Source organism: Electrona antarctica (assembly GCF_951216825.1).
Source record: "Electrona antarctica genome assembly, chromosome: 1".
Taxonomy (NCBI): Eukaryota; Metazoa; Chordata; class Actinopteri; order Myctophiformes; family Myctophidae; genus Electrona; species Electrona antarctica.
In genome coordinates, this window is record NC_136806.1 from 29,456,227 (window position 1) to 29,483,725 (window position 27,499).

At 43.1% G+C, this 27,499-nt stretch overlaps 1 protein-coding gene across 1 annotated transcript; it reads left to right on the top strand.

Annotated features, from left to right (window-relative positions):
• The first annotated feature begins 1,459 nt into the window (after positions 1-1,459).
• LOC306928924 (stress-70 protein, mitochondrial) lies at positions 1,460-26,681 on the top strand. Its single transcript, XM_079509232.1, has 16 exons — positions 1,460-1,800; positions 3,017-3,075; positions 3,633-3,720; positions 5,748-5,929; positions 7,674-7,798; positions 8,109-8,182; positions 9,880-9,986; positions 10,326-10,488; positions 11,783-11,875; positions 13,966-14,175; positions 14,904-15,131; positions 17,929-18,151; positions 18,865-18,959; positions 19,144-19,236; positions 19,759-19,899; positions 24,429-26,681. The coding sequence occupies exons 1-16, from the start codon at positions 1,732-1,734 to the stop codon at positions 24,513-24,515; spliced, it is 2,037 nt and encodes a 678-aa protein (XP_079365358.1). The 5' UTR covers positions 1,460-1,731; the 3' UTR covers positions 24,516-26,681.
• The last annotated feature ends 818 nt before the right edge of the window (positions 26,682-27,499 follow it).

Below are 27,499 nucleotides of genomic sequence, written 5' to 3' on the forward strand. Positions count from 1 at the left end.
TAGTGGCCCAAAGTAGCAACCAAACCCAATTGCTCTGGACAGCATGCACCCACAGCTACTGCAAACTGTGACACACTGCCAGTTAGACCCTCCAGAAAAACACGGGCAAAAATCCTTGATTATGCAGGTTAAAATCCTTGATTATGCGACCCAATTGCTCTGGACAGCATGCACCAGTGTGTTTACTGTGTACTGTTCACAGTGGTGAATTTGGGGAGTTTGATAGTTTTGTCAGGCTTTGGTTGCAATTTCAGCAATTAAAACATTGAAAACACACACACACACACACACACACACACACACACACACACACACACACACACACACACACACACCCACCTCACCCCTGCCCACTTTGACAGGCTGGAATGGCCTAGGGTCGACGACAGAGTACAGCATCTTGAAATGGGTCTGGTCCACAATATTCGATACACCACCAAGATACCCATGTACCTGTCTAAATACTTCCTTAATGTTAACGAAGTCCACACCCACAACACCAGAGGGAGTGCAACAAACCATGTACAACCCAGATTCGGCACAAACAAGGGACTAAATTATTTTCGCTCCTATGCCACCAAAATGTGGAACGCCCTACCAACAGTCATTAAGACATGTGAATCCCTTGACTCCTTCAAAACCGCTCTCAAAGGGCACATTACGGACTGCTGCAATTCAAAACTGGCCCCCGTGAAATCTGAATCCCCCCCACCGCCCCACCCCCCCCTTTTCCCCCTCACTGTATATGTTTATTTTCCCTTTTTACCTCCTTTATGATGAATTCCTGTTCTGTTCTTTGACTATATAGAAGTGTCTATTTGTACGTCTCTAAATGTTTTGATGAATTGAACATGGTGGACCCTCTTGTAAACAAGTGTAATGCTTAATTGGGTCGTCCACTCACAGTTAACAGTCTTTGTATTGAGTTTGTGCTTGAAATGTACTGTAATTCTGCAAACTGTTAATAAATATTTAAATCAATCAATCAAACACACGCACACACTGTGACACACACACTGTGACACACACTCGTCACACCTGCGCGTATGCACACACACACACACACACACACACACACACACACACACACACACACACACACACACACACACACACACACAAACAATTATTATTATTATTATTATTATTATTATTATTATTATTATTATTATTAGTAGTATTATCGTTGCATGAATCTGTGTGAGTAGTGACTCTGACTGACAGATACAACCCTTTCTTAATTCTTTATTCTGTGGTAACTTCCATCCCTGATGTGAAAAGTCTGGTGACGCGAGGAACTCTTGTCTTTTTTTTCTTTTCTTTTTTGACCTTCAGGAGCCCTCACTACGTGCATCTGCCCGCGGCCGGCCCGGCCTGGAGTCGCTACTGTCATTGAAAGGTTAAAACGACACGACAGTAGGAGGTTTCACAAGCACCCCGGCGTAAATACAAAATAACCCCTCAGTAGCACATACATAACAAAACAGCAAATGACAGCGTTTAAGGTTTAAACCATATACTCTAAGGTTTAAACGCCCCCCGTTTGAGACAGGCGCTATCCTCGGCCAGCTAAACGGCGTGGGTCCTCTCGGTGCATGGTGCAATAGATGGCTCTGGGTGCAATCATGGAACATGCAACAAGCGTGGGATGTTTCTAGAAGCTCTCTCTCCCCGTCAGTCGGCCAGCATAGCTTGTTAGCTTAGTTCCACTCTGAACGTCAAGCTGTCAACATGATGCTGCGGAGCCTGTACAACACACTGCACAGACACAACGCTAACGCGTCTGCTGTCATTAACAAGGTGAATAATTTTTTTGCCGGCGCGCTTTGGTTTAGTTTAATTGCGGGGGAAACGAAACAATGTACCGGTACGCAGTTCCTTGCTTTCTGGTCAGGGCTAGCAGCTAAAATGCTAGCCGATAGCCTAGCTAGAACCGAAGCACGCATGCTAGCGGCTAACGTTGTTACCTAACCGTGGCATTTGGGACATGGTTATAGCGTTGTATTTAATCATATTAATGTTTCACCTTCGGGTTTTATCGTCGAGGACGATTGTGTCTTCTGTCTGTCTCGTCGTGTCTGTCTTTATGTGGATTTTCGTCTGTGTCACGTCAACTTGGTTTGGCTAGCATTGCAACTGTGTTAAATCAGTACTTTAAATACTAAAGCTGTCTCGTCTGTGCACAACGTTAGTGGGTGAAGTGTCCCGTTTGTTTATTCGGTGTTGTCTAAATAATTACATCAGTTGAATGACGGTATCCGGAATCCATGTGTTGTCGGTGGAGGAAATGATGTTCAGGTTCCTTCATTGAAGAGGTTCATGCGACCTTCACTGTGGTGTCCCCGCAGCTTTCAATGTTATTTCAACCTTCCAAGGGTTTTACTTTACTTTGACTGGATGATCACTGTCTCCAATGCTCCCTTGTGTGCCAGCAAGGCCTTCCTCATCGGTACGTTCTCTACTCTTGGAGAACATCATGACTAATAAGTCGCATAATGCATAAGCATGTTGATCAGTGTTGCAGATTTTGTGAGATAAACAAGCCCAAAAGAATAACATAACAATAACAAATCACACCTTGTATGTGTGATTTGTGTTCTTCTCTGGCACAAAATAGGGGGGGGGGGGGGGGGGTTGCTGTGCATCGATGTTGCTGTGCCAAATTACGTTTGGGTAATGAGAGACAAATAGGCCTATGCCATCTTAAACAATTTGTATTTTCTGGTAGCAAAAGTGACATGCTCTCAATTACGCTGTGGGTGTATTCCTTCAAACTGGTCCTGACTATTTTGAAAGGTTAAAATACTGTGATTGTTAAAAGACCAGCTTCTGCAATCTACACTAACAGTCACACATGCTGATGCTGACATACAGTAGAGCATACATAATGTATGGAATCATGGTACAGTGCGTGTAGAAGATAATTTAGCTCTCTGCCACATGTGTGCTAAAACATGTTCAAAACAGACAGTTCTGCCATTTATAAATGTAAACCCTTGTTCTGATGTGACCCTAGGCATGCTGGAATGGCTTCCAACCTGATGCCCTCAGAGTCCTTTCCAGGAGGGACTATGCGTAAGTATTCACTACCATAAAGTAGGCATACATGCATAACACATACAAAGGCCGACAAAAACGATCTACACAAGCTCATAGAGCGGCACCGAGTGCCACACTATGAGTTAAGTTGTGAAAATGTGTGCAATATCTTCTTTGTTCTTCCAATATCTTCTTTCCCAGGACACGTTTTTAACTCATAACTTTGCTTCTGGGGGGTCCCTGGAACAACATATTTTCAGATGGTGTCGGTGGCCAATTACATATCATTTCTGGGGTCCTTGACATGAAATAGTTTGAGCACCACTGATAGAAAACATTTGTAGAATATGGTTTCAGTCCTAAATGGGTTAACTGATATTGTCGCTCGTATTCTGTGTAAGTGCAACATTTTCTAATCACATAGAAAAACATTAAACTAGATGCTACAGATAGATACACAAATTGAGCTTTATTTATTTTAACCATTTGAGCCCTATTCGTGAATCCAAAATCGCAGATTTGGACTGAAACGAAATGTTTCAACGTGAGTCTTAGTTTAATCCATATCCTCCAATGTACTGTATTTGTGGCAGGTCCGAGGCCATCAAAGGCTCAGTCATTGGCATTGACCTGGGAACCACCAACTCCTGTGTGGCAGTGATGGAGGGCAAACAGGCCAAGGTGAGGATGAGCAGCCTTTTCATCATGTTTCTTATACACGTGTAACTATAACCAGAGCCAGACCTAGCCCCTTTCGGGACCCTCGGTTACCTTTTCTGAAGTTTGGACGTGGTACCCTAGGGTCCCTGACAGCTTATTCCACCCTCCATAGGATGCATATGTACATACACTCTGTTCACGGAGAGCGGCGGTGCCGCTTGAGTGTTGGTGACCGCGTACATGCAGGATGTTTATAATGCTGTTGTGTCGTGGGAGGTGGGACATGGGAAGTGAGGAAGAGAATTTCAGAGAAGCCAAAACCCAAGAGGCCAATAGCAAGAGGTGCCAACTTAGCATTACTTCCTGTATTTGCGTGAGGTGGGCGGTAACATTATTAGGAGATGGGAAGAATGTTGGAGTCTTCATTTCCAATGGGAGAATTAATGTGAACACACTAGCTTATGATCCATTCCTTAACTCCATGGTCACTGAACTAAATGCTGGACCCAATCATCACAAGGCAGACAAGATTTCAAAGATATTCATACTAAAATGGCTTCTTTTAGCGAGACAAATCAGGATAAAATCTACTTTATCGACCCTTCTTTATCCCAACAACAAACTCTCGCGAGATTTGAGAGGAGTCCAGAACAGTCTCTCTGTCCATCTGCAATTTGACGGACGACACATAGGGGGCTCTGGCCCCATATTTAAAATGAGAATATGTGAATATTATAATGTGAAATGAATGGACAAATTAAAAGTGAAATAAAATGTGTTCCAATGCTTAATAATAATATAATTTTCCATAACTGTCTTAGACTCTTGGTTGGGGGCTGATTTGGGAAATGGGAATCATGACATTTGCCATAATACTTGCTCATCCACATGACGTTGTCAGTGTTGTTGTCAGCCTGGGAGAGGGGAGGGGGGGTGGTGGGGAGAAGCAAACCACACCTACTTTATTTAGGAGACCATTTGTAGGCTTTGTGTACCATTTCGCCTCTAGTGGCTCCAATGAAGTTGGCCCATCTTCATAAATTAATAATCTTTGCCAAAACTTCAAAAAAAGATTAAAAATACTTAACGGCATCAGAAAAGCTAACCAAGGGTTCTAAAAGGGGCTAAGCCAGACCCATATATCTACTGTCATTTCACCTTTTTGATGACAACTCGGGTTTAAAAGAAAACTGCCCATCTGCAAGCTTGCACAAGCCCTGTTAGTGACCAGTTGTGAGCTTTAATGTAGATTGGCTATTTTTGTTTGTAAAAAAAAAAAAAAAAAAAAGGTTCTAGCAGATCTACAAGCTTGCAATGCGTTGAGCTCGCAGATCGGCTATATGTGTTTGTTCCGACGTGCTAACAGTCCGTCACCCTACCCAATTCCCTAACCTAACCGCATGCGGAAGCCACATGTGATTTTTAAGCCACCAAGTGTTCGTTTTAACCTGAAGTACATGTCGGGAGCCACGGGCTATTTTTATACCCGCAACACAGGTTAGTTTTACCCGAAGCACAAGTCGGGAGCTGCGGGTTATATATTTTTTTACATGCAACACAAGTATGTTTTAACCCCGCAGCACATGTCGGGAGTAACGGGTGATTTTTAACCCACAGCGCATGTCGGGAGCAACAGTGTTGTTGACTAATGACTGTAGGACTGTTGGTAGGGGCTGTGGTGGCTCAGGGGTAGAGAGGCTGGATGGTAACCGCAAGGTTGCCAGTTCAAACCCGGCCTCCCCCAGAGTTGGTAGTGAAGTTCGTCAGGACTCGAACCCGCGACACATTGTCATGCTGGCTTACTAGCCAAGGTGCCTGGACCGCTAAGCCGGTCCAGGCCATGTCTTTGTATATTTAACTCATATTTGTCATATCTGCCTTCTGCCCTATGACATATTTTCTTTACAAAGCCTAAAAGGCAAACACATTTTAATTTATGTTCTAATATTCAATGCCAAACGAATTGTTTCTATTGCAGTTATTTGTATGACAATTAATGGTCAAGAAAAATGGCATGATTGTGACATTCTCTGCTCGACCCCCTTCAGGTGTTGGAGAACGCTGAAGGAGCAAGGACCACGCCCTCTGTCGTGGCCTTCACAGCCGATGGAGAGCGTCTGGTGGGCATGCCCGCTAAGCGTCAGTCAGTGACCAACCCCAACAACACCCTGTACGCCACCAAGAGGCTTATTGGGCGCCGTTTTGATGACCCGGAGGTCCAGAAGGATGCGTACGTATTTCCTTTTTTTTTTTACCATAAACTTACCACACCCAATGTAGTAAGGGCATTTTATCAGGTATTTGACCAATCTGGGAACTAAATCGTTACCAAGAAATTTCTTCACCAATGTGTTTCTAAAGGTGTCTAATAACATATACTAAAAGTTTGAAATTCAACTCCCGTGGGAAATTGAGTTTATTAGCATAATATGTGACCATACCCATAACATCCAAAGGCAAAAAAGGCAAAAAAAATAAGGCAAACAAGTCCAAATTTCATCATTCTTTAAGTAGCATGTGACATATGAAACTAGGGGGTTTTCATGATTCTGAATCCATTCCAAGCATTAGTTTTGCACAAAAAACACTCCTTGGGCTAAATTAGGCCATATCCACGTGACCAAATGTGCTGACCTCATCATGTTGTGAGGCCGTTTTCCCCACAAGGAGTGTTTTTTGTGCAAAACTAATGCTTGGAATGGATTCAGAATCATGAAAACCCCCTAGTTTCATATGTCACATGCTACTTAAAGAATGATGAAATTTGGACTTTTTTGCCTTATATAGGATGTTATGGGTATGGTCACATATTATGCTAATAAACTCAATTTCCCACGGGAGTTGAATTTCAAACTTTTAGTACATGTTATTAGACACCTTTAGAAACACATTGGTGAAGAAATTTCTTGGTAACGATTTAGTTTACAGATTTTCATAGATTTCTCTTACTAATGGAAAACCTTCGCTAGTATAGCTGATCTACAACAGCTATACACACGCACCGAATCAGGCTGGAACCCAGGCTAACACATTCCTATGTCCGATGTATGTTTTAAATTCTCAAATTATATAGTATTTTTCTCACCCCCAAAAAACATCCATTAAGGTGTTTTATAGTACCTCAAACCTGGCTCTATCTTTGCCCTTATTTAGCATTTCAGAACCTATGAATTATGCCAATATATGCCAGATCTGTAGGTGGAAGCAAGCCTTCATTGATATACCATTATGGAACACTCCTAGAACTACTACTTGAGGATGATCAATACTGCTTGCGGTAACTTTTATTAATTATTATATAGATATGTTCCGTGTGTCTCGTGCAGTGGTCTGGTCTCGTGCTGCGAGTGTGTACACTAAGTAATATGCACAGTCAGCTTAAAACATCCTCTTCGTTCTTGGAACATTTTTGTCCCAATTACATTACGTCCCTGGGAAGTGAGGATTCCCTTAGTTTCTAGCACTGGCTCATGACTCACAGTCCACCAGTAGATGTCCTACCTGAGACATCTAGACCCTGGTGTCGGGTAAGTATATAGCCACTGTCGGACAGAAACCAGCTGTCTACATTTTTCAACTTTTTTTTATTTTTTATTATTTTAATTGGTGCTATTGAACATCCTTAAGTCTATATGTGGGTTGTACAAATAGAACCAATACATTAAGGGAAGAAAAACACTTGTTCTGACTAAACCTAACTCCACTGGATCCCAATTGTCAGTCAAACCACCTAACTAACTAATTTCTTCATATCCTGAAAATTAATTATTTGGACAACACTTAAACAAGCTTGTAGATCCGCTATTTCCGGTGAAGAGATTTGGTGTGGAAGGATTTTTTTTGTAGGCAGACCTAGTAGAGTCCTGGTGGACCCGAGTCAACTAAATATATAGGGTAGGGTTCAAAGTTAAATGAGTCTAGATTAGGGCATTTACCGGTACATACTAAAGCATTTACCCTGTTATCGTTAACAGAAAGAATGTTCCGTACAAGATTGTGCGTGCATCCAACGGTGACGCCTGGGTGGAGGCTCATGGGAAACTGTACTCTCCAAGCCAGTCCGGAGCCTTCATCCTGATGAAGATGAAGGAAACGGCAGGTACGAACAGATGTAGGCGTGCAACAATTAATCCAACTAATCTATTGTTTTTTGTTCGTCTCGTAATTGGTAAACAGAACATACCTTTTTAGGAGGGTCACACATTTCAATCAATGAGGAGAAAGAACACATTCATCAGCTTCAATGTTGCAGTGTTATGTTCTTTCCTGCCCATTTGTTTTGTTTCAACACTTTCCATTTCACTTGTTTATCGTGTGTGTGTGTGTGTGTGTGTGTGTCCATCCTCGGCATAGGAAAGTGGATCACCTACATAGCATGATGTATAATAATTTTTCCTTTGTTCTTACAGAGAGCTTCCTGGGACACAGTGTGAAGAATGCCGTTGTCACCGTACCAGCCTACTTCAATGACTCCCAGAGACAGGTACACTCACACTCACGCCAACTCTAAGTCCGCTGTCCAGACAGTGTGTGTCTGGTTCAGCGTTACAGTGCTGGTAGAGGAAGGTTCTGTACTTCTGGTTTGGTGCAGCAGGTTCTTTTTTTGAGGCTGCTGATGTTGAACTTGTGCAGGACTGGGCCCAGCGAGAGTGGACTGTTCTGACATTCACTGCAGGACCGACCTAGTGCTGAGCCACACATGCTTGCACAAGATGATCGTAACCACACTGGAGGGTTAATAATCCTAATCGCAACTCTTCAGCCAACCTTTAGATTAATGGGTTGGTTCCTTGAACTTCCTTACTTGTGTTTCAACTATGTGCAGAATTTCATAGAGATGGAGGAAAGTACAATATCACACGGAGGGTTTACTGCCACCTGCTGGACGCAAAGCCAACCTCAGACTGCCGAGGGCTGCGGGGGCGATTTAGAGGGTGCGCACACAGCACAGAAACGGATGTTGTGGGCGTCCATCTTATGCTAAATAAATAGCGTCAATGCTAGCAAGCTAAACTATACCCATCCTTGCTCTAGAAAGCGCCAATGTTTCCATCTAGACCACCGGATAATCAGCAAAGACCTCCGAACATCGCGCGTTTTATCCAAACCATGGAGAGCTCCGTAGATTAGGAGTTATTCAGCTTTTAGTCAGCCTGTATAATGGGAGGTGGACGGCAGCGCGGTTGCGCAATCTGGTCTAGGATCGCTAAAGAAGGAAAGGCCGAGCCAAAATAATAATGAAAAAATGGAAATCAGCGATCCAGTTTGATATCAATAATAAAGCTTATCAGACGGAGCATTCCGCCAGGAGCGGAAGGTAATTACATTCCTTATGGCGAGCGTTCCGCCAAAAGCAGTAAGTCTGTTAACGTCTGTACTCAGGCTGTTGTGTAACAAAAATGCATTTAAATGTGTGCTCCGGAACCTCGAGAGGTGATCCGTACAATAGGTTTTTATTTGGGCTATTAATAATTAATCCAGCCTTTCCCATCAATGTCCCTTCCAGCAATGGAAAAGGTTGGGCTCTGAGCCTCTGGCACCTAATAATAATTTACAAATGTTGTACTGGACATGCCCACTTCCTAAAGTTCCTATACAAATCCACTGGAACTTCAAACTCAAATGTAACTTTGATAGATTCATTTAAAACACCTATTCTTGCTTATGGTGATTGATAATGTCATCTGTGAGGGGGCTTTCAATTCATTGCAATTATTGCATTTTATTTTTCTCATATTCTAAATAATTCATTTTATGTGGTTAATATACAAATTCTTGAAATTAAAAGGCAACACATGCTACAAGTGGGATACAAATAGGTGCTGGAAGTTTATATGTTCAGGAATCTGCTTGAATTTAAATGTTTAAATATAATTAATTTGTTGCTCCATATCAGTATTCTGTGAAAATGGCTTGTTTGGCTATGGTGTGGCCTTTGAATTAGATGGCACTTCACTGAAAATGAAATTGTGCGTTGAACCTCCTGAAAAGTCCTTTAGGATTGATTTTACTTTGGAAACGGAACAGATGGAAGTGAATCTGATTAATTCCTCCAAATGAGCACAGCTTTGCTTTGGCGACCAAATCCAAGGCAGCCCTGTTAACCTGCACCTCACCAGCACAGGAGTTTTCCTAAATATGTTTTTCTGGGTCATTGAATAATCATGTATGTCTCTCCAGGCGACTAAAGACGCAGGTCAGATCGCTGGTCTCAATGTACTCCGTGTCATCAACGAGCCGACAGCTGCTGCTCTGGCGTACGGACTGGACAAGACCCAGGACAAGATGTAAGAGACGGATGCTTTCCACATTCTTCTTTTCTCCTTCTGATCCTGTTTTTTTGGGGGAGTCCTATGCCAATTGGGGGGGGGGGGGGGGATGGGGGGGTGCTTGGGGGTTGGGTTGTCTCACTTTACAAAGCAGTGATGCAATATTATATACATCTGATTGAGTTTGTACCCCACTTATACAGTGGGTTTAAGACTGTCAGTACATTTTGATGCCAGTGCTTTCGTACTTTTACTCAAGTACATTTTGAATACCAGATTTTTACAGTATTTATGCATTGCAGTATTGATGCTTTTACTTAAAACATTTCGGTACTATTTCTCACCACTGCATTCCAGTATTGCAGTCTACGACCTTGGAGGAGGCACATTTGATATCTCGGTTCTGGAAATCCAGAAGGGTGTGTTTGAGGTGAAGTCGACCAATGGAGACACCTTCCTGGGTGGAGAGGACTTTGACCAGCACCTCCTCCAACACATAGTCAAGGAGTTCAAGAGAGAGGTGGGGACAGGAGTCAGGAGCCTGATATTGATCATGATGCTGCATGAGTGTTTCCATGCCGTTACCATAGGCCAGGGGTGTCCAAACACTTTTCAAAGGGGCCATATTAGACGATATTTAAACACCCAAGGGCCAACTACATCTCCTGATATAATGTACCTTCGGACTATAAGAAGGTCACATACATATGCATCACATTTAAACAATTGTATTTACATCAATATTTAATATCAATGTCAATTGTCAGGTGTGTACTGTGAACAAGTGTAACTCAGCCTTTTTTCAGCCATATGCCACATTACCAAATGTAACCAGACGAGCAGGGTAAAAAAAAAGGAACACTGACAAATTATACTCTGGGAAATTGGGTATAAAGCTGCAGACAACCCTGCCATAGGCGGTATCGTGAGGCTAGTGCCAGTGAAATGCGCAACATTTAACAAAGAAGAAGAGCCCTCTTCCGGCCGAACCGGAAATTATTGTCAGGCTTAATATTTGATTAGCTCTTTCCACGCCATCCGGTGGTTGGCGTGGAAAGAATATGTGATCGCCACATATTTCAAGCCTTGGTAAATGTTTATGGATAGGTTTCAGCATTCGAGAAACATTCAGGATCATACAATGCAGCCGTTTCCTCTTTTTCTCCTCTGTAAATATAGCCATTTGTTTACAATGCCATTTACCAATTGAGACCAGATTCGACAAATGTCTTCTAAATCATGACAGTTTTCTGAAAAACCTATTTGTCTATATCAGTGGTTGTTTGCTGTGAAGATTATATATTCACACGTTTTCACAATTTATCAAAAATAGCTGATCTACATGCTCGTAGCACAGCACTCGGTGCCACGCTATGAGCTTGTAGATACAAAAATAATGGTTAAAGTGGTTAAAAGCTAAGGCAACACAGACACGTTCTCGGGTCTAAATGGGTTAATGTGTTAAGATTCTATGCTCTGTTGATTTATGGAATTTACATAGGACCACAATGGAAACAAGTCCCAAGGACATTCTTTCTGTTATCCCTTTAGCCTACATGCTTCACTCTACTTAGACAAAGAAATTAAGGTAATCAATAAAGAAACGTACACACATTTACTTGATGTCAATTATCAAAACAAAATTGTGAGATTGGTAAATGGATTAATTGCAAGAGGTGACTGACTCAGCATCTTAAACGTGTCTAAACTTTTGCTTGCAGTAATGTAGTAGCTTTGATCATAGTAGGGTGTGTTGCGGTAGGGACACTGAGGCACGGTTTTGATTGGCGTGCTGTCCTGTGTGTTCTTTACAGTCTGGCGTGGATCTCACCAAAGACAACATGGCCCTCCAGAGAGTCCGAGAGGCTGCCGAGAGGGCCAAGTGTGAACTGTCCTCTTCACTGCAGGTACACACATCTTGGAAAAGGGCAACACTTTTGGTTCTATTCTATTATCTGTACTCAAAATATGTGTAGGCTCGTTTTAATGTGCACTCTGGCTTTTGTTTTTCACAGTTTTTAAAGTTGCTTGATATTGCTCAATATTTAGATATTTGATTCATTTCATTAATTGTATCAGCCCCCTTCTTATATAAACCCATTGTAATGCCTGTCCTTGGTTCTGGTGACTGATATTGTCATAAGCATTCTTCAAACTGCTCAAAATGGCGGAAAATCGGAGGGTGGAGCTTACTTTACAAAGTGACAGATGTGTTCCCCTTGAGTCAAGGAACATGTGGAAACAAGTGCCATGAATTTTGGCCAAACGAGGCATGAGTTATGACTGTTCAAAGGTTTCATTTAATTTTTTTTGCTATAGCGCCCCCCTTTGACCAATTGGAGTAAGACTGCTTTCAGTGCTATTTGGCATGACCCTCGACTATACTGTAAAGTCACATAAGCATATGATGCTGCATGTATGTATTAGGGGCAAAAGAAGAATATTCACAAACCAGCAATTTTCATTGGCTCATAAAACTTAATTTTTTCACTTAAAACAAATGTTTTGGCCGTATAGGTCCAAAGTTCACGTGTAGACGTTTTTGTGCAGTTTGATCAAAGATCCTGGGAGGAGATGCATTTTAACTGTTTTTCATATAATTCAAAATGGTGGGTGATCTAAAGGTCAGAGGGCAAGTTGTTCGGCATGAGGAGACGCATATGCGTATCAAAGTGTCATTGCCAACGGTCAAACGGTTCATGAGATATGCACATTCAAAGTTTGCATTTTCAATTGAGTGCTATAGCGCCACCATTTGACCAATCGTCATGGGCTTTGCATAGTCACCGTTTGGCATGGCCCTCTACCAGATTACCGCGTTTGGCATGGCCCTCTACCAGATTTCCGCGTTTCGCGAAAACCGACTGTACGGTTCAGCAAGAACAGCTATTTTTGGAGGAAGGAGAAGAAAAAAACCCACAAAAACAATAAGTGACCAAAGTCACTTTGTGACTTCTTGGTCCCTTCAAAATAAAGATGGAGCTGTTCCTGGAGGGGTCTAACGTCAGTTCACATAGACCAGGAAGAGTGCAGTGTCAACAATGCATGGAGTGTTGCTGTCACATCATCTAGAACAGAACAAAAACCAATTGCGTGATTGAATAGGAGTTCTAGCGTTACACCCCTACAGCAGCAGCTCCAGCTCCAGGACCAGCTTTTTATTTTTGGGTCAATATACATAATTATCAACTTACTTTTGTAAAAGGGAAAAGTCTCATTACAAAACAAAATGGCTGATCAACAAAGCTCAATGCATTGTGATAGTGTAGTACAGTGGTTTTCAACCAGTGATCCTTTTGGGGGGGGGGGGGGGGGGTTCCAGGTGGTCCCCAGCTAAAAGATGGAGAGTTGGTAACCAAATGGACCCTTATAGATCTTTAACTCTTGAAAGTGTAAAATTAAACTGTTTCATTTTACACTCGAGTTACATTATTGTTAAACATCTGCATTACTTAAGTTAATTTACAAGAAGTCTACACAATTAGACATCTAGACAATCTAGAAGAATTGTTACATAGGAGATAACGTTTGCCTGTTATCTCCTATGTTTCTCCTATGATGGGCCACAGGTGTGGGACGTCACACTATATATATATATATATATACATGTATTGTCTACTCATTCCTTGAAGGTCTGAGGAAGGGCTGCGGCCCGAAACGTTACCTATTAAAGTAAAGATATTTTGGGAGCCTTAACTGGCTTATGGTCAGCCTAATTAACAGTGGATTGTGCCTTCTGCCTGCACTATTCATATGTTTAATTCGTCATTTTAATGCCAATAGAAAAATCTGTGATATACACACTCGTTCTGCAACGGCAATCCTGTAGTCTGGGTTCTGCTGTTTCACCATGCAAGTCAACGAGGACACTGTTTTTGGATTATTAATTGCATTAAGTGTCACAATAGAATTTTGACATTGTCGTCTACCAAAGTGTCCTTGTCCTTATGTGGATAAATGTCTCGAACTCTATATCTCTCCCTTTACCACATTGCAGACTGACATCAACCTGCCATACCTGACTATGGATGCCGCTGGGCCCAAACACCTCAACATGAAGTTGACCCGCTCCCAGTTTGAGGGCATTGTGGCCGACCTGATCCGCCGCACTGTGGCTCCATGCCAGAAGGCCTTGCAGGACGCGGAGGTGTCCAAGGGAGACATCGGAGAGGTGCTGCTGGTCGGAGGCATGAGCCGTATGCCCAAGGTATGTGACACACGCACACAGAATTGGTCAAACTAGCAATGGAAGCATCTTTCATAAATTCCTGTTGGTCTCAGGGTTTCTGCTAGGCATTTTCCTGGCCAACACGGCCAAGTGATTTCCGGTCAAGTGCTAAATTAATTGGCCATAATTTAATACATGTCACGGGTCAAGTGCTAAATTAATTGGCCATAATTGAATACATGTCACGTGTGTGTTTGCCACCCAATGATTGCTACAGCTGAGTAGCGCAGCACGCTTTTTTTCAACCACAGATGCTCTGCACTGTTTGTCTGTCCATATATTCAAAAAGTATCACTTACTGTATCTACTCCATCACTTGCCAAATAGAACATTTAGTATTTGGGAAGGACGAGTGATACAAGCTACACCGCATGTGCTGTAATATTTCAGAGAATAAACAAACTTGACTCAATTTGTTTCAGGGCAGGCTATGCCTACCTTGTTCAACTAAAGGTTGAAAGAGGTATGAACGGCTGATTTAGGTAGAATAGTAATGTACAATGTAATTAATGTAGCTTTCATACATACGGTCATGTTCACTGTTGCATGATGCCAGCATATTCCGGTAGTCACTTGCCTGTGTTCCAACTTCACTATGCTATGCTTCCAAAATGCTATCTCCATCTCCGTGTCACGTCTGTGGTTGTAGGTAAATGATATCCCTGTTCGGTTCCAAAGTCAGACGTTTTACTGATGTCCATGTGCAGGTTCAGCAGACGGTTCAGGAACTGTTTGGCCGCGCTCCCAGCAAGTCTGTTAACCCCGACGAGGCTGTGGCCATAGGAGCCGCTATCCAGGGAGGCGTGCTGGCTGGAGACGTCACAGACGTGCTGCTCCTGGACGTGACACCTCTGTCGCTGGGAATCGAGACTCTGGGTGGAGTCTTCACAAAACTCATTAACAGGAACACCACCATTCCCACCAAGAAGAGCCAGGTACTGAAACTCTAATGTGTACAATAGAGAAGTGATCTCTCTCTGTACTGGTTCTGACATCTCTGTACTTTTCGGGTTCGAAACTCTAATAAGAATTCTAATAACAGACGGGTTCATTCCGTTCTGGGTAAAATTTGCATGGATCTATTTGGGTACGGATTGGTCAAATTAGACCCGTGAAGACCTCTATTAGTGTACACCTGAGTTTGAAACGCGATATGGGGAGTTCAACCCCCGCATCCCCAAACAAAGGCAGTTCTATTTTTATTTGTTTTATCTCCCCTGAAAGCATAATTTGACAAATTACTTTCGATCGGTGCATTTTACAGGGCCCCTGGGGCCCCTTTTGTGTCCTATATATTTCGGACATCTCCATATACTGTGTGCATTTGACAGGGTTTCTGTTGTGACATCAGTGCAGTGATGTAAATAGGTTTTCAATTTAATGGACGCACACGCACAGGTGATCATTCAAATTCCTGTGGTTCCCAAAAAAAAATATTATTTAACCGATACCAATAACCGATAATAAATACAAATATATACATACTTAAAATATCAAATACAGTATTTTTTAACCGTATAGGCAACAGTGTTATGAAGGTCTTTGACCGAAATGTTGCCAAATAAAGTGTTCATTTTGCAAGTGCAGTCGGTGTGCGGGTCTCCGTATTAATGCCACGAACGCGGGACCTCGTTCTTATCTCCACGACCCGCATGTGCCAAAACGAGGGACCTAGTCTTTCTTTAATTTCATTTAATCGAGTAATTAAAAAATATACATTTATTTATTTCCTTTTACTCGCATGTTAGACAGTCTGCATATGGATCCGACGTGCGCACGCTTTTTTCTGCTCAATGAGCCAAAAGCCATTGTTTGGAAGGTTATTTATCCCTCTTCTTACATCTGCGGACGAAAACAGTCATCACGGTCTACCGCAGCCTACAGTCTAGGACACTGTCTGTGTACTGGGGGTCTACACTTCCTGGTTGCTCTCAAGGACAGTCTAAAGAGGACGAGACGCGAAGACCGTACGGGCGACGCAATGTTGCTTATGGTGCTCCATAGAAGGAAAGAAACATGCGCAATGGGCTATATGCAACCAACACTTCCGCGTTCAGCTTCCTTGGTCTCAACTGTGCATGTTTCTTTCCTTCCATGGAGCACCATAAGCAACATGGCGTCGCCCGTACGGTCTTCGCGTCTCGTCCTCTTTAGACAGTCCTTGGTTGCTCTCTAGAAACATTAAAGAGGAATGTGCACGGAGGTGTGGCCCGGTCTCCTGCGTGAGGTTTGCACATGCTCAGTGTAAACAGGAACTGCGATGGAGTGTTCCAGCAGAGTTGCTAGATAGAAAGCTCATAACTTGTGATGTAAATAATGAGATCCAGAACAGTTGAGAACTAGAAAAAGTGCCCTTCTGGGCACAGGTCTCCACCAGGAGGATAGGACTGTGTGAGATGTTTAGGAGTAATATAAATAAGTAATATGTTTGCCTTTGATGGCAATTGGATGATTTGAGGCATTTTGTTCCAAAAATGTGTTTTGCAAAAATCAACCTGTTGGTGGCGCTATAACAGGCCAATGTGAAAAGGGTGGGATATATTCCTCAGCCTAGTAAGACAATGTGTGAAAGATTTGACGTAAATTGCATGCTGCGTTCATGATTTGAGGCTTTTGTTCAAAACGGGGCAATCTTGCAAACTGTGAAAGCCAATTATAGCCAATTAGGATGGAATATGAAAGATCGGACAGATCCGACTTGAGCACATGACCATAGAGATACTGTGTAACGATTAATATCCAAAAATGTGTTTTACAAAATTCGGCCTCCTGGTGGCGCTATAAAAGGCAGATGTAGAAAATGCAGGTCAAAGGTTTGTCCTTGGCCTCTAGGGAGTGTGCATGCAACGTTTCACGCAGATCGGTGCAGTTTTAGGTAAACAATGTGAAAAGCTGCCTCATGGTGGCGCTATAACAGGCCGTTCTGGAAAATGCGGGGCAGAGTTTCATCGTTGGCATCCAGGGAGTGTGTGTGCAAAGTTTGGCATCGACCGGGTTAACGGTGCCGGAGATTAGCTGGTAACGGACGGACGGAAGGACGGACGGACGGACGGACGGACACACACACACACGGACGGAGTGCAAAACATACTCTCTCCCCATGCCTTCGGCCTGGTGGAGACAATTAAACAGCAGTCACCCTTACCTTTTCAAATGTTTTATCTCATCCACAGCACTTGAATGAACAGTATCCATGTTCCTTTGTCATTTCACAAAAATAAAAGTTTGAAAAAAAAGTACAAAAGTTTTTACTACAATCAAAGCGAGCATCAAAAGAACATGACAAAATATACAAAAACATTAACATTTAGTAAATATACTTGTCCTTTATCTTTCAGTCTGCTATACACAACATTTTTTCCACACAGTTATCTAATTGATATACTTTTTAAAATAAAAACAATTGTACTATTCTCTTTTTTTTTATATCCTTTTTATTATTTCAGTTCAGGGTCAGTAACTCTCATGCACCTCTAGCACCTCTGCTGGAACACTCCATCGCATTTCCTGTTTACACTGCACATGTGCAAACCTCCCGCAGGAGCCCTGGCCGCACCTCCGTGCACCTTCCTCTTTATTTTTCCTAGGTTGCTCTGGGATCTCTTCTACTGTGGTATTTCGCGCATTTGACTGGCACTGGCCTCATGATCCCCGCCCTTGTGGCGGGAGGGATTGGGTTAATGTAGGTAGGCTATAAGTGGACAAGTGGTTAAAGCAACACTCCCTCTGCAGGTGTTTTCCACGGCAGCAGATGGACAGACCCAGGTGGAGATCAAGGTGTGCCAGGGGGAGAGGGAGATGGCAGCTGACAACAAGGTGCTGGGTCAGTTCTCCCTGGTGGGCATCCCCCCGGCCCCCCGTGGCGTGCCACAGGTCGAGGTCACCTTCGACATAGACGCCAACGGTATTGTCCATGTCTCGGCCAAGGACAAGGGCACTGGCCGCGAACAGCAGAGTAAGTGTCAGAGCCATCCACTCAAATATAACGGTATACTGTCACCAAGAGAAGCATGTCCAGTTTGAGAACTTTGTTAGGTGGCTTTCATTATTATGGATACGCGAATATTTAGCAACCGGATTTGTTTGGACGAAAGTAGTGTAAAGAAATAATATAAAATGTATTTTCTGTGTTCGGCCAGATGAGTGAAAAAGCTTAATGATTATATAGAAATGGTGATTCAAGACTAATCGGCTGATACGAATGCAGGAGTGGCTGGTAGAGGTGTACATATTTATTGGCCCCACGATTTGTTTCACCTGGTAACGATTTGATTCGATTCTATGGTGCATTTTAATTTCTATATTTACTGCTAATGACTACTTCTTAATGCAGTGATATTATGAACTCCTTTGTGTCTTAAACTATCAAACATTATGCGGGGGAAATCAGGCGTTTCCGGGGGAAAAAAATTACGGGAAGTAGACTGAGATCCGGATATTCGATCATCCAGTTTCCTGTGGGCATCATTCTTTTTATTTTTTTTACACCGCGCTGTTCGCTAACATTTGAAAAATAGAAAAATGAACACGTGATTGCCACTGAGGGCCCAAAACAAGTCATTGGCACTGAATGATTAAGACCGGAGGTATGGCTTGATAGTGCCGTGCGGGCATGTTAAACGTCTCCCTGCTTCTCTGATTGCCTTTGTTCCTGTTCTTCCCACCCAGTTGTCATTCAGTCTTCTGGAGGTCTCAGCAAAGATGACATTGAGAATATGATCAAAAACGCTGAGAAGTACGCCGAGGAGGACAGGAGGAGGAAGGTGAGAGAGGGGGAGAGAGAGAGAGAGAAACTGAATCTTGGGATTTTGTGTAAAACGTGAACCTTTAATCTGTGCTCCATCACACTAACCAAGGTGCCGCTTTTCCAAAAGAAAGGGGCACTAAGATCTTTGAATGTCTTAAATTAAGCGCAACTGAATTTGGTGCCCGTATTTCCACGTGCAGGACCGAGTAGAGGCAGTCAACATGGCAGAGGGCATCGTTCATGACACAGAGTCCAAGATGGAGGAGTTCAAGGACCAACTTCCAGCAGATGAGGTACGCTCTGCAAAATCTGTAGCCATTGCTAGGCCTGTCAGTTATCACATAATCACAATTATTTGAGATTTTCCAACAATGTCCGAAATGGCTGATCTATAAGCTTACAACACATCTGCGTTGTAAGCATGTAGATCAGCTACTGATGATTTACAATCACTTCATGATTTTGTTTTGTAATTTGTCATACTCTAAAAAGTAGCAGGGTGAAAAAAGTTCCCAAGCTCACAACATATGAGCGAGTATCGCCATTTAGATTATATTTTCTTAAATTGCCTGGTCAAGTGTCTGTTTTATAAATATTAAAATGAGAAGTATTATCACAAGCTTGTGATAAATAACTACATTGATCCATTGGAACATAAAGGACATAGACATAAAGGTTTCTACCGGACGGTGACAATATTTATCTTCACTGATTTATTGCCGCTGTTTTGCACAATCTTATTTAGTGATTCACAGTTGAATAGTGGCTTGGTTTGGGGTTGACTTGTTCAGTGACTGTCTTTATCTTTCTACCAGTGCACCAAACTGAAGGAGGAGATCTCCAAGGTCCGGGATCTTCTGAGCAACAAGGACTCCGAAACAGGAGAGAACATTAAGCAGGCTGCAACCAACCTCCAGCAGGCCTCACTCAAACTGTTTGAGATGGCATACAAAAAGGTAAAACACTCGATTTACACCAGTAGGTCCCAAATATAGTCCTCAAAAAGGTTTGTGTAAAAGAGAGCACTGACTCTCCGCTGGGGTCGACCTTAGACCCCGGCCCCCTCTCGCCTAACCTCGGTACACCGTCAGTTGCTAAGTGACGGCCCCCGATTCGTTAGGGCTTTCTACCCGTCTTCTAAACTGTCTCAGCAATGACTTACTGTAGTGGAAATCTACAGTCGAGATAACTGTCTCACACTATCTCGCGAAAGGCAACACACGTATACAATTCTCCGCTTCCACGCTATACACTCTTATAATATGGAATTCCTCTGCTGAACGTCATATGAAATATAAGTATCATGTTTAAATTATAATACCATACACCTGACTCAGAGCCCAGAGACACTTACACCAATTAAAGCTTCTACTAACACACTCTTCTTCACTCCCTTAACGGCCGCTCAATATGGAGGGGTCATTAATAATGTTACTGAAACCCAGACGGATGACATATACATGAACACTTGTTTTTACTGTGTAAGATCTGTTGTCTGTAGGCTGTGCGGACGGTAGTACCATGCAATTCTCTGTCTTGTCTGACCGTTCATCCAGGACCCTTGTGAGGCCCGGGAGTCGAAGGGTTAAACGAGAAATAGCAGGCACCCTTTTCCACATACAGCTTTTCGGACAGCAGCGGCAGCCGGGTGATTTATTCACAGCCTGGGCTTGTACACTGAAGCCGGCGTTATACCGTGGGCCTCTTTCTCACTGACCCTTGCCCGCTCACGGAGAGGGGGGAGGGTTCGAGTGATACAATTCACTTTTTAATTCACTCACCTTCAAATATGAAAATCTGGAAAAGTGATCAAAAACTATCTAATTCTGCACAGGAATGGCTCAAAATGGTATAAAGGAAGACGATATAAAAAAGTAAGGATTTATTCAGAAAATGCACAGAGTAAGAGAAACAGAACAGAGAAGGCAGTCTCAAAAAACTCACAAGATAGCGCACAAAGAATCAGTGTTCTAACGAGCAAGGTATAGAGAGAATAGTTCTCTTTTCAGCCAAATGTCGCATCTGGGAGCCTCGCCGATAAGACAGACCTATATATCAACTTAGGAAACATAGCGTCACAATTAGGGAGGTTATCCCAACACTACGTCTAGAGACGCATGCACGAGCAAGCCCGCGCGTGCATGCGGCTCCTCTCTTATGCCCGATGGTAACTTCACCGAACAGGCGGCTCAGTACAAGGTCATCTCGTCCAGTTTACTAAACGAACTCCATGACACATACAGTACTGTGCCTACAATAATATAGCAAGGTGAATGTATATAGTTATCACACTTACACATGACACAAACACATTAACCCTTCAACTGCCATACCACGATCACTGTATTATGAGTATATATATATATATATATAACTAGGGCTGTCAAATGATTAAAAATTTTAATCAGATTAATCACAGCTTCAAAATTAATTTAATCATGATTAATCACCATTCGAACTATGTCCAAAATATGCCATATTTTCCTGTATATTGTTGTGGAAATGTTAATATAAATGACAGAAAGCGGATATAAATTAGTTTTTTTTAATGTTTTTTGTTTTCTAATGCATTTATATATGATGTGAGCATTTGTAGGCCTAGCCTACACTTTGAGTTAAATTAACACTGGCTTTTGGCCATGTAGACTGGGTCCCCCATGAGGAAGTCACTAATGTTGCTCTGGAGAGGGAAGTCTGGAACACTCTGGTGGAGCTGTTGCCCCGCGACCCGACCACGGATAAGCGGTTGAAGATGGATGGATGGAGACTGGGGTCCCAGTCCAGAGATAAAAATCATAATGAAATGGCCTAGGCTACTTTCTATCAATTTAATTTGGGGGTCCTTGAAATTAAAATGGCTGAGAATCAATGGGTTAAACTGTAGACTATAGTTAATTCACAAAATACAATAACATGGCACATAACCATTTTTGAAACAGGGCTTGATTTAGAAAAGCCTATATTTTGCGCTAAAGTAAAATATTGAATAACATATAAATGTAGGTTTTAAGGCTAGAATGGCATTGTAGAGAAGTGGACTATAGTGAGAGACGAGATTTAATTGTCTCTCTTACATTGCGGGACTGCAGGACTGCAGGACTCTGGAGTTAGTTGTGAATGATCAGCTTCAGTCAGTGTTTTGGTTCGTACCTGGAGTTGTGCATTATCTGCGCTGTGCACAGCAGCACAGGAGAACTGTCTTTATATCCATGGTCGTTTTCAGTTGCTTTCCATGCGCGACACAAAAGTACCATGTGTTTGTTTTGGTAATAGCCTATACTGCAGGCGCAGCCATGCTGATGCACGTAATCGCGTTGGACAAAACGAAACCAGGCGGACCAACGTTAATGGCTTAATGCACGTAGGACCCGCATTTTCAAACTGTCCACAAGTTGCGACGGACCCGACGGTACTATAAAATGTTGTGAGGGATTCTTGCAGCGCGCTGCGTCTGAGCCTGATAGCTAAGTACACAGCACTAGTAGTGTGCGTGTGTGCATGCGTGCGGAGGAAGAAGACTGGAGGAGGTGTGTGTGTGTGTGTGTGTGTGTGTGTGACTGTGTGTAGCCTAATGATGATCCAAAGGGGCTTTGCTAGGCACTGTAGGCAGACAAAGTAACGCAACAGAGTTACAGAATCAAACCACTTGGCAACCCATTGAACCCAACAACAATACACAAGCTACAGTGTATCTCTCTAGTGTTGTTCAATCATGACTGTGCGCTACACAGTGACAGATTTGTTATGCACTGGACGTTCCTGAGCCGCGCACACGGGCGCACGTTAGGGGCTTATACTCTAAGGTTAGGGGGAACACTGCGCATGCGTTAATTGCGTTAAATATTTTAACGCAATTAATTAACGCCGTTAACGCGTTATTATTGACAGCATTATATATAACATATGTAAATACAAAACACAAGTTATTCAATACAGTTGTAACAAATGGGGAATTTGCATTTTAATGGTCAACACTATATAACGTGTCACATCATTTCAGCATCTCGTCCATTGTCACTTTAATAGCGGCCGTGGGCGCTTGGATATGACCCGTGGGCTGGCCCAGGATTATAGTATACTGGCTGGGCTGGTGGTGGCAGCGGGGGGTAGGCCTCTGCTGGAGGGCGATAGGCCTCGTGCCCTGGGTATGTGTCAGGCCGGTATGGCCCGTCTGGTCCGTACCTCTCTGCTTCGTAGGACGGGTGGCCTGGCGGGGGGGGAACCCAGTCGTTCCACTGCTCGCTCCCAGATGGCCATCTGGAAGGAGGCCTGTCCGTCCGTCGGTGTCCCTTAGCTCGCGGGCCTCTCTTCTTCCTCTGATGGGCAGCCTGGGCTGGCTGCCGGCGTTGCTGCGCGATGACAGGGGCTCTTGAGGTCACCCGGGGCGTCGCTGGCTTGGCGCATACTTCAGTTTGTTAACGCTATTTCAAGGGAACTCGTGCTCAGTTGGCAGTCGGACACCTGCCATTTGAAGCTCAAAACGAGAGTGATTACCAACAGGAGAATATAGCAAGGAACTTTGGCAATTTGTGGGGGTGCGCTACTCACACGGATAGCCGTGTTGCTCTTTCCACGAATGCGTGCCCCTTACTAATTGTACCGTGTTGTACAGGTGACTAATCAGGATTTTTAATGATATGCAACACAATAATTGGTGTTATAGCAGGGGGAGAAATAATCAACCAAAATAACCTTTCCAAACCTTTTTTGAGGAGTTATAGTTGTAATGACATTTATTGATGAAGCTAATGGAAACTACATACTTTCTCTTCCTGAAAAGTGAGCATGCTGAAATGGAGGCAAAAAACTAACAAACTTTGACATATTGTTTGCTCACCAAATCTGCCTACCGTCATGTCATTGGTAGGCATGTTGCTGTCCACAGCCCTTGTCAGCGAATACAGAAACGTCTTATAATGAACACCACTAGGCTCAGGGCTACATAGTTGTAGCAGGTCTCCCTTTTCCAGAAGGTGGCATAAACATACACCTGTTCCGGGTTAGTAATGTATCTTCATTTGAGTGGCTCTGCAGCAGATTTGAACCGGAAACACAACACATGAAGTTGTGCTTCCAGGTCAAATCTGCTGCTCAGCCAATCAAAGATATGGGAATTTTGGGAAAACTGGTGAGGTGGTCCTTTTAAGCTCTAACTTTTCAAATATGGCAAATCTACATGCTCGGAACGTGTCACAAACATGAGTTCTGAGCGTACGATTCCAGGCCAGGACAGCAATGTGTGTCCCTTAACCCCTAATTGAGTGAATGGCAGCTCACTAGTTGTTATAGGACTGGTAAATGGGACAAATTCCTCACCGAAACCGGGGGCGCACACACACAGTGTGACACCCCAAGGAATGTGGGGACTGCTCTACATGCCCAAGTCTACTCTACATGCCCAAAATTGAAACGGCAATGTTGGTCATAGCGATATGTATCTGAATGAGTCAGTGTTTGACTAACCTCGCCCTCTTCATTCCTCTAGATGGCGGCGGAGCGAGAAGGTGGAGGCAGCAGCAGTGCTGGCAGCAGTTCGTCCTCTGAGGGAGAGAAGAAGGAGGGCCAGCAGTAGAACCTGACTTCTGACCTTTTTTTGCACTTGGGTGTTGTCACAGGGATGTTGCGGTGACAACAGAGGAACTGGCAGGCTGGCGGTTGGGCACAGATTGGGGGCGCTCCTGAGCCACAAACTGTTCTTAGTCATTCTCACCATGTTATATAAATATATATATATATATACTGTGTTTTGGCAGTCAAAACGATAGTGGAGAACGAATATGAATATGAATGTCAATGTGTGTGTGTGTCCTCAACCCCTGTGATCTGTTTGTAATTTAATTGTCCAAGAGCGATTTAGTTTAATTTGCTTTCTAGTGCAGTACATTTTCCTTTCAGGACGTGGCTTTGTCCTGACCTCTGCTCCGTTGCGTTAAGTTCTGGTCGACTGACCGTGACAATGCAATACCTGGAAGAAGACATCTGTGTTGTCTTTCGTCTGTTCTACTTTGTGGTGGCGTGTCTCAGAAGAAACATCCACCACTTGGGCCTGCTTTACTGCACAACTTCTACGCCTCGTACAGTGTGCCACTTGTCAGCCACAGGTTGGGCCTTAAATCCATTTAATGGTCCTCACTAATGCTCATAAGATGGCACCATCTCGGTCTCACTATGTCTCATCGGTGAGTTATGGACACTTAATACAGTGACCTCATCGATGAGGATTCCAAGCTAATGCAAACTACAGCCTTTCTGTTGGTTATGGACACTTAATACAATGACCTCATCGATGGGGATTCCAAGCTAATACAAACTACAGCCTTTCCCTTCCTGGAAGGTTAGCATGCTGAACTAGAAGACATTGTTCTTGCAATACAGGAAAAGAGAAGTAAAATTAAATTACCAAACCTATCTACCGATGATGTCACAGGTAGGCATCTTTCCTAAGTAACCCCAGCCCTTCTCTGAGACACAGTGACTATAGACAGAAATGGGACCATCTTCTAATGAGCATTAGGGGGGGGGGGGGGGTATCCCACTTCTGCTAGTAGTTTGAGCAAGCTCTTGACCACTCTGTTGTTGTTAATGCACTTAATACAATGTGATAACGGCAAGCTGGCTTTCAGTGCATTCATTTTGTAGTAGTCTTTGAAAGTCCCCTCACCGGAACAGTTTGTGTGAGTCTTTGAAAATCTCCTCACCGGAACAGTATGTGTTGAGGTCTGTCTTTGTGACATGGACAAAAGTGAAGAGATGTTCATTTTTTACTTTTTTTTTTTTTACCGGTCATATAGGGGAAGTAAGTGATGATTAGTTAAAGCTCCATATTCTGATAGTAATTTATTTTCATTTTTCAGTGAGTGTTCTCTCCATCTCTTTAGTAAACAGAAAATGTATTTCCAGATTGTAATACCAATTCTATCCAACCGGGAGAGAGTGAGAGATCAGCTTGAATTTTAGTCTTGGTTCCTTTTTGTCAGCTTTGTGTCTCCTGGCTCGCTGTAAAATAACCAGTGTAAATTATATCTTTAAATTTATATATGGCAATTTATCCTGATCTGAAAATGTGTTTTCTGTTTACTAAAAGACTCCATAATAATGATGAGCAACACTATTTAAGCACATTCCCCCCATCTCCATCAGTACAGCGATTGTTTGAAGTTGAGGCAGGATGATGACTTTGGTTAAATTCATTCATAATCCGTGACAGTAGTGGTGAGGAGTGACGCTTGCCAACAACTGATTGTCAAATCCATTGACTAACAAAAAAAACACATTGTTTGGTCATCTATTTAGTCAGAGTATGTGATACCACTGCTTTAGAATTCAGGGCTTGTCATCGTGGATTAGAATCAACACATCAGTGTGATGTTGCGCCGTGACCAGCTTGAAAATCAAGTTCTTATCGGCAAGCAGCACCATCGTGCTACGAGGTTTAAGTTTGGATCCAAGGAACCAAAGGAGGACTCTACGAAATACAAAGCCCAGCCATGCCATTGTCTCCCCCCGAGCTGGATGTCCTGTTGCCATTATGGTTTCTATACGATACGAGTGCTGCCTCGATGCCTGCCAGTGAGCTCTGCATGGTGGGAGAGAAAGCAGGCACGTGGCAGTGTTGTGAAATTGAATAGGGGGGAGGGTGAGGGGTTGTGATGTATTTGGGGGATATGATAAATATGACTAGTGAAATTGAGTTGTCTCAATTACTGTTGCTGTCTTTTCTAATAAACGTCTAAAATAAGATCTGTCTTGTTTGGCTGTTGAGACCACCATTCATGCTATAGCTATAGCAAACTACAAGTTGTTTGCTATGGTATATGTCAGGGACTTTAAACTGAACGAGGGACCACCACCTTGACTTGGACCTGGGGACCACTGTTGTAGTGCTTTTGTAACACATTATATGCATCCCATGTGTATATATGCATCCCACTATTTCTCAGCCAATGGTCTATTGACTACTAATAATGACTCAACCAGACAATCCGGTACACTTCCCCCTCTTGAGATTCTAACTCCCTCCTGTTGAATTTCTTGACTTGTTACTAAGGGTTCTTTCGGAAATGTGCACCGGGAGCGCACTCGCCTATTAGTTTGCATTGCACAGTGCGCTCAGTGCGCTATTTCCGAATGCGCCCCAAATTACTACATGGACGTCGTCATAGGTAACCAGGGCATTCAGTTCACTGTTGGAATTTCAGCATCTCTCTTTTGCTGCATGTCACCTATGCTATAGCAGAGGTTTCTTTAGATCTCTATGTAAAATCACTAATTAAGTTAGTCTGCGAGGGGGGTCAAGCAACCCCACCCTACATGTATATTCTGACTAAAATGTATGGAGTGTCATTGCTGATCAGGCGGTCAGTCCTGATTCCTGCTGCAGGCCAGGCCGTGTGCCACTCTGGCTGCAGGGAGGCTATGCTGCTGTAGCCTACTTTGAAATAAATTGCCACCACTCGGAGAACTTCACCTCTCTGCCTGCGTCTCTATATCTGCTGCCTGCTGTTTTTAAGAACTGTTTAGTTTAAGGTAGAACCGGCAACCACTTATACTATAAGT

Coding starts and splice junctions, on each gene's coding strand:
- LOC306928924 (XM_079509232.1), top strand. CDS start 1,732: ATGATGCTGCGGAGCCTGTACAACACACTGCACAGACACAACGCTAAC. Junction 3,721..5,747: donor TGGAGGGCAAACAGGCCAAG/GTGAGGATGAGC, acceptor GACCCCCTTCAG/GTGTTGGAGAACGCTGAAGG. Junction 19,900..24,428: donor TTGAGATGGCATACAAAAAG/GTAAAACACTCG, acceptor TCATTCCTCTAG/ATGGCGGCGGAGCGAGAAGG.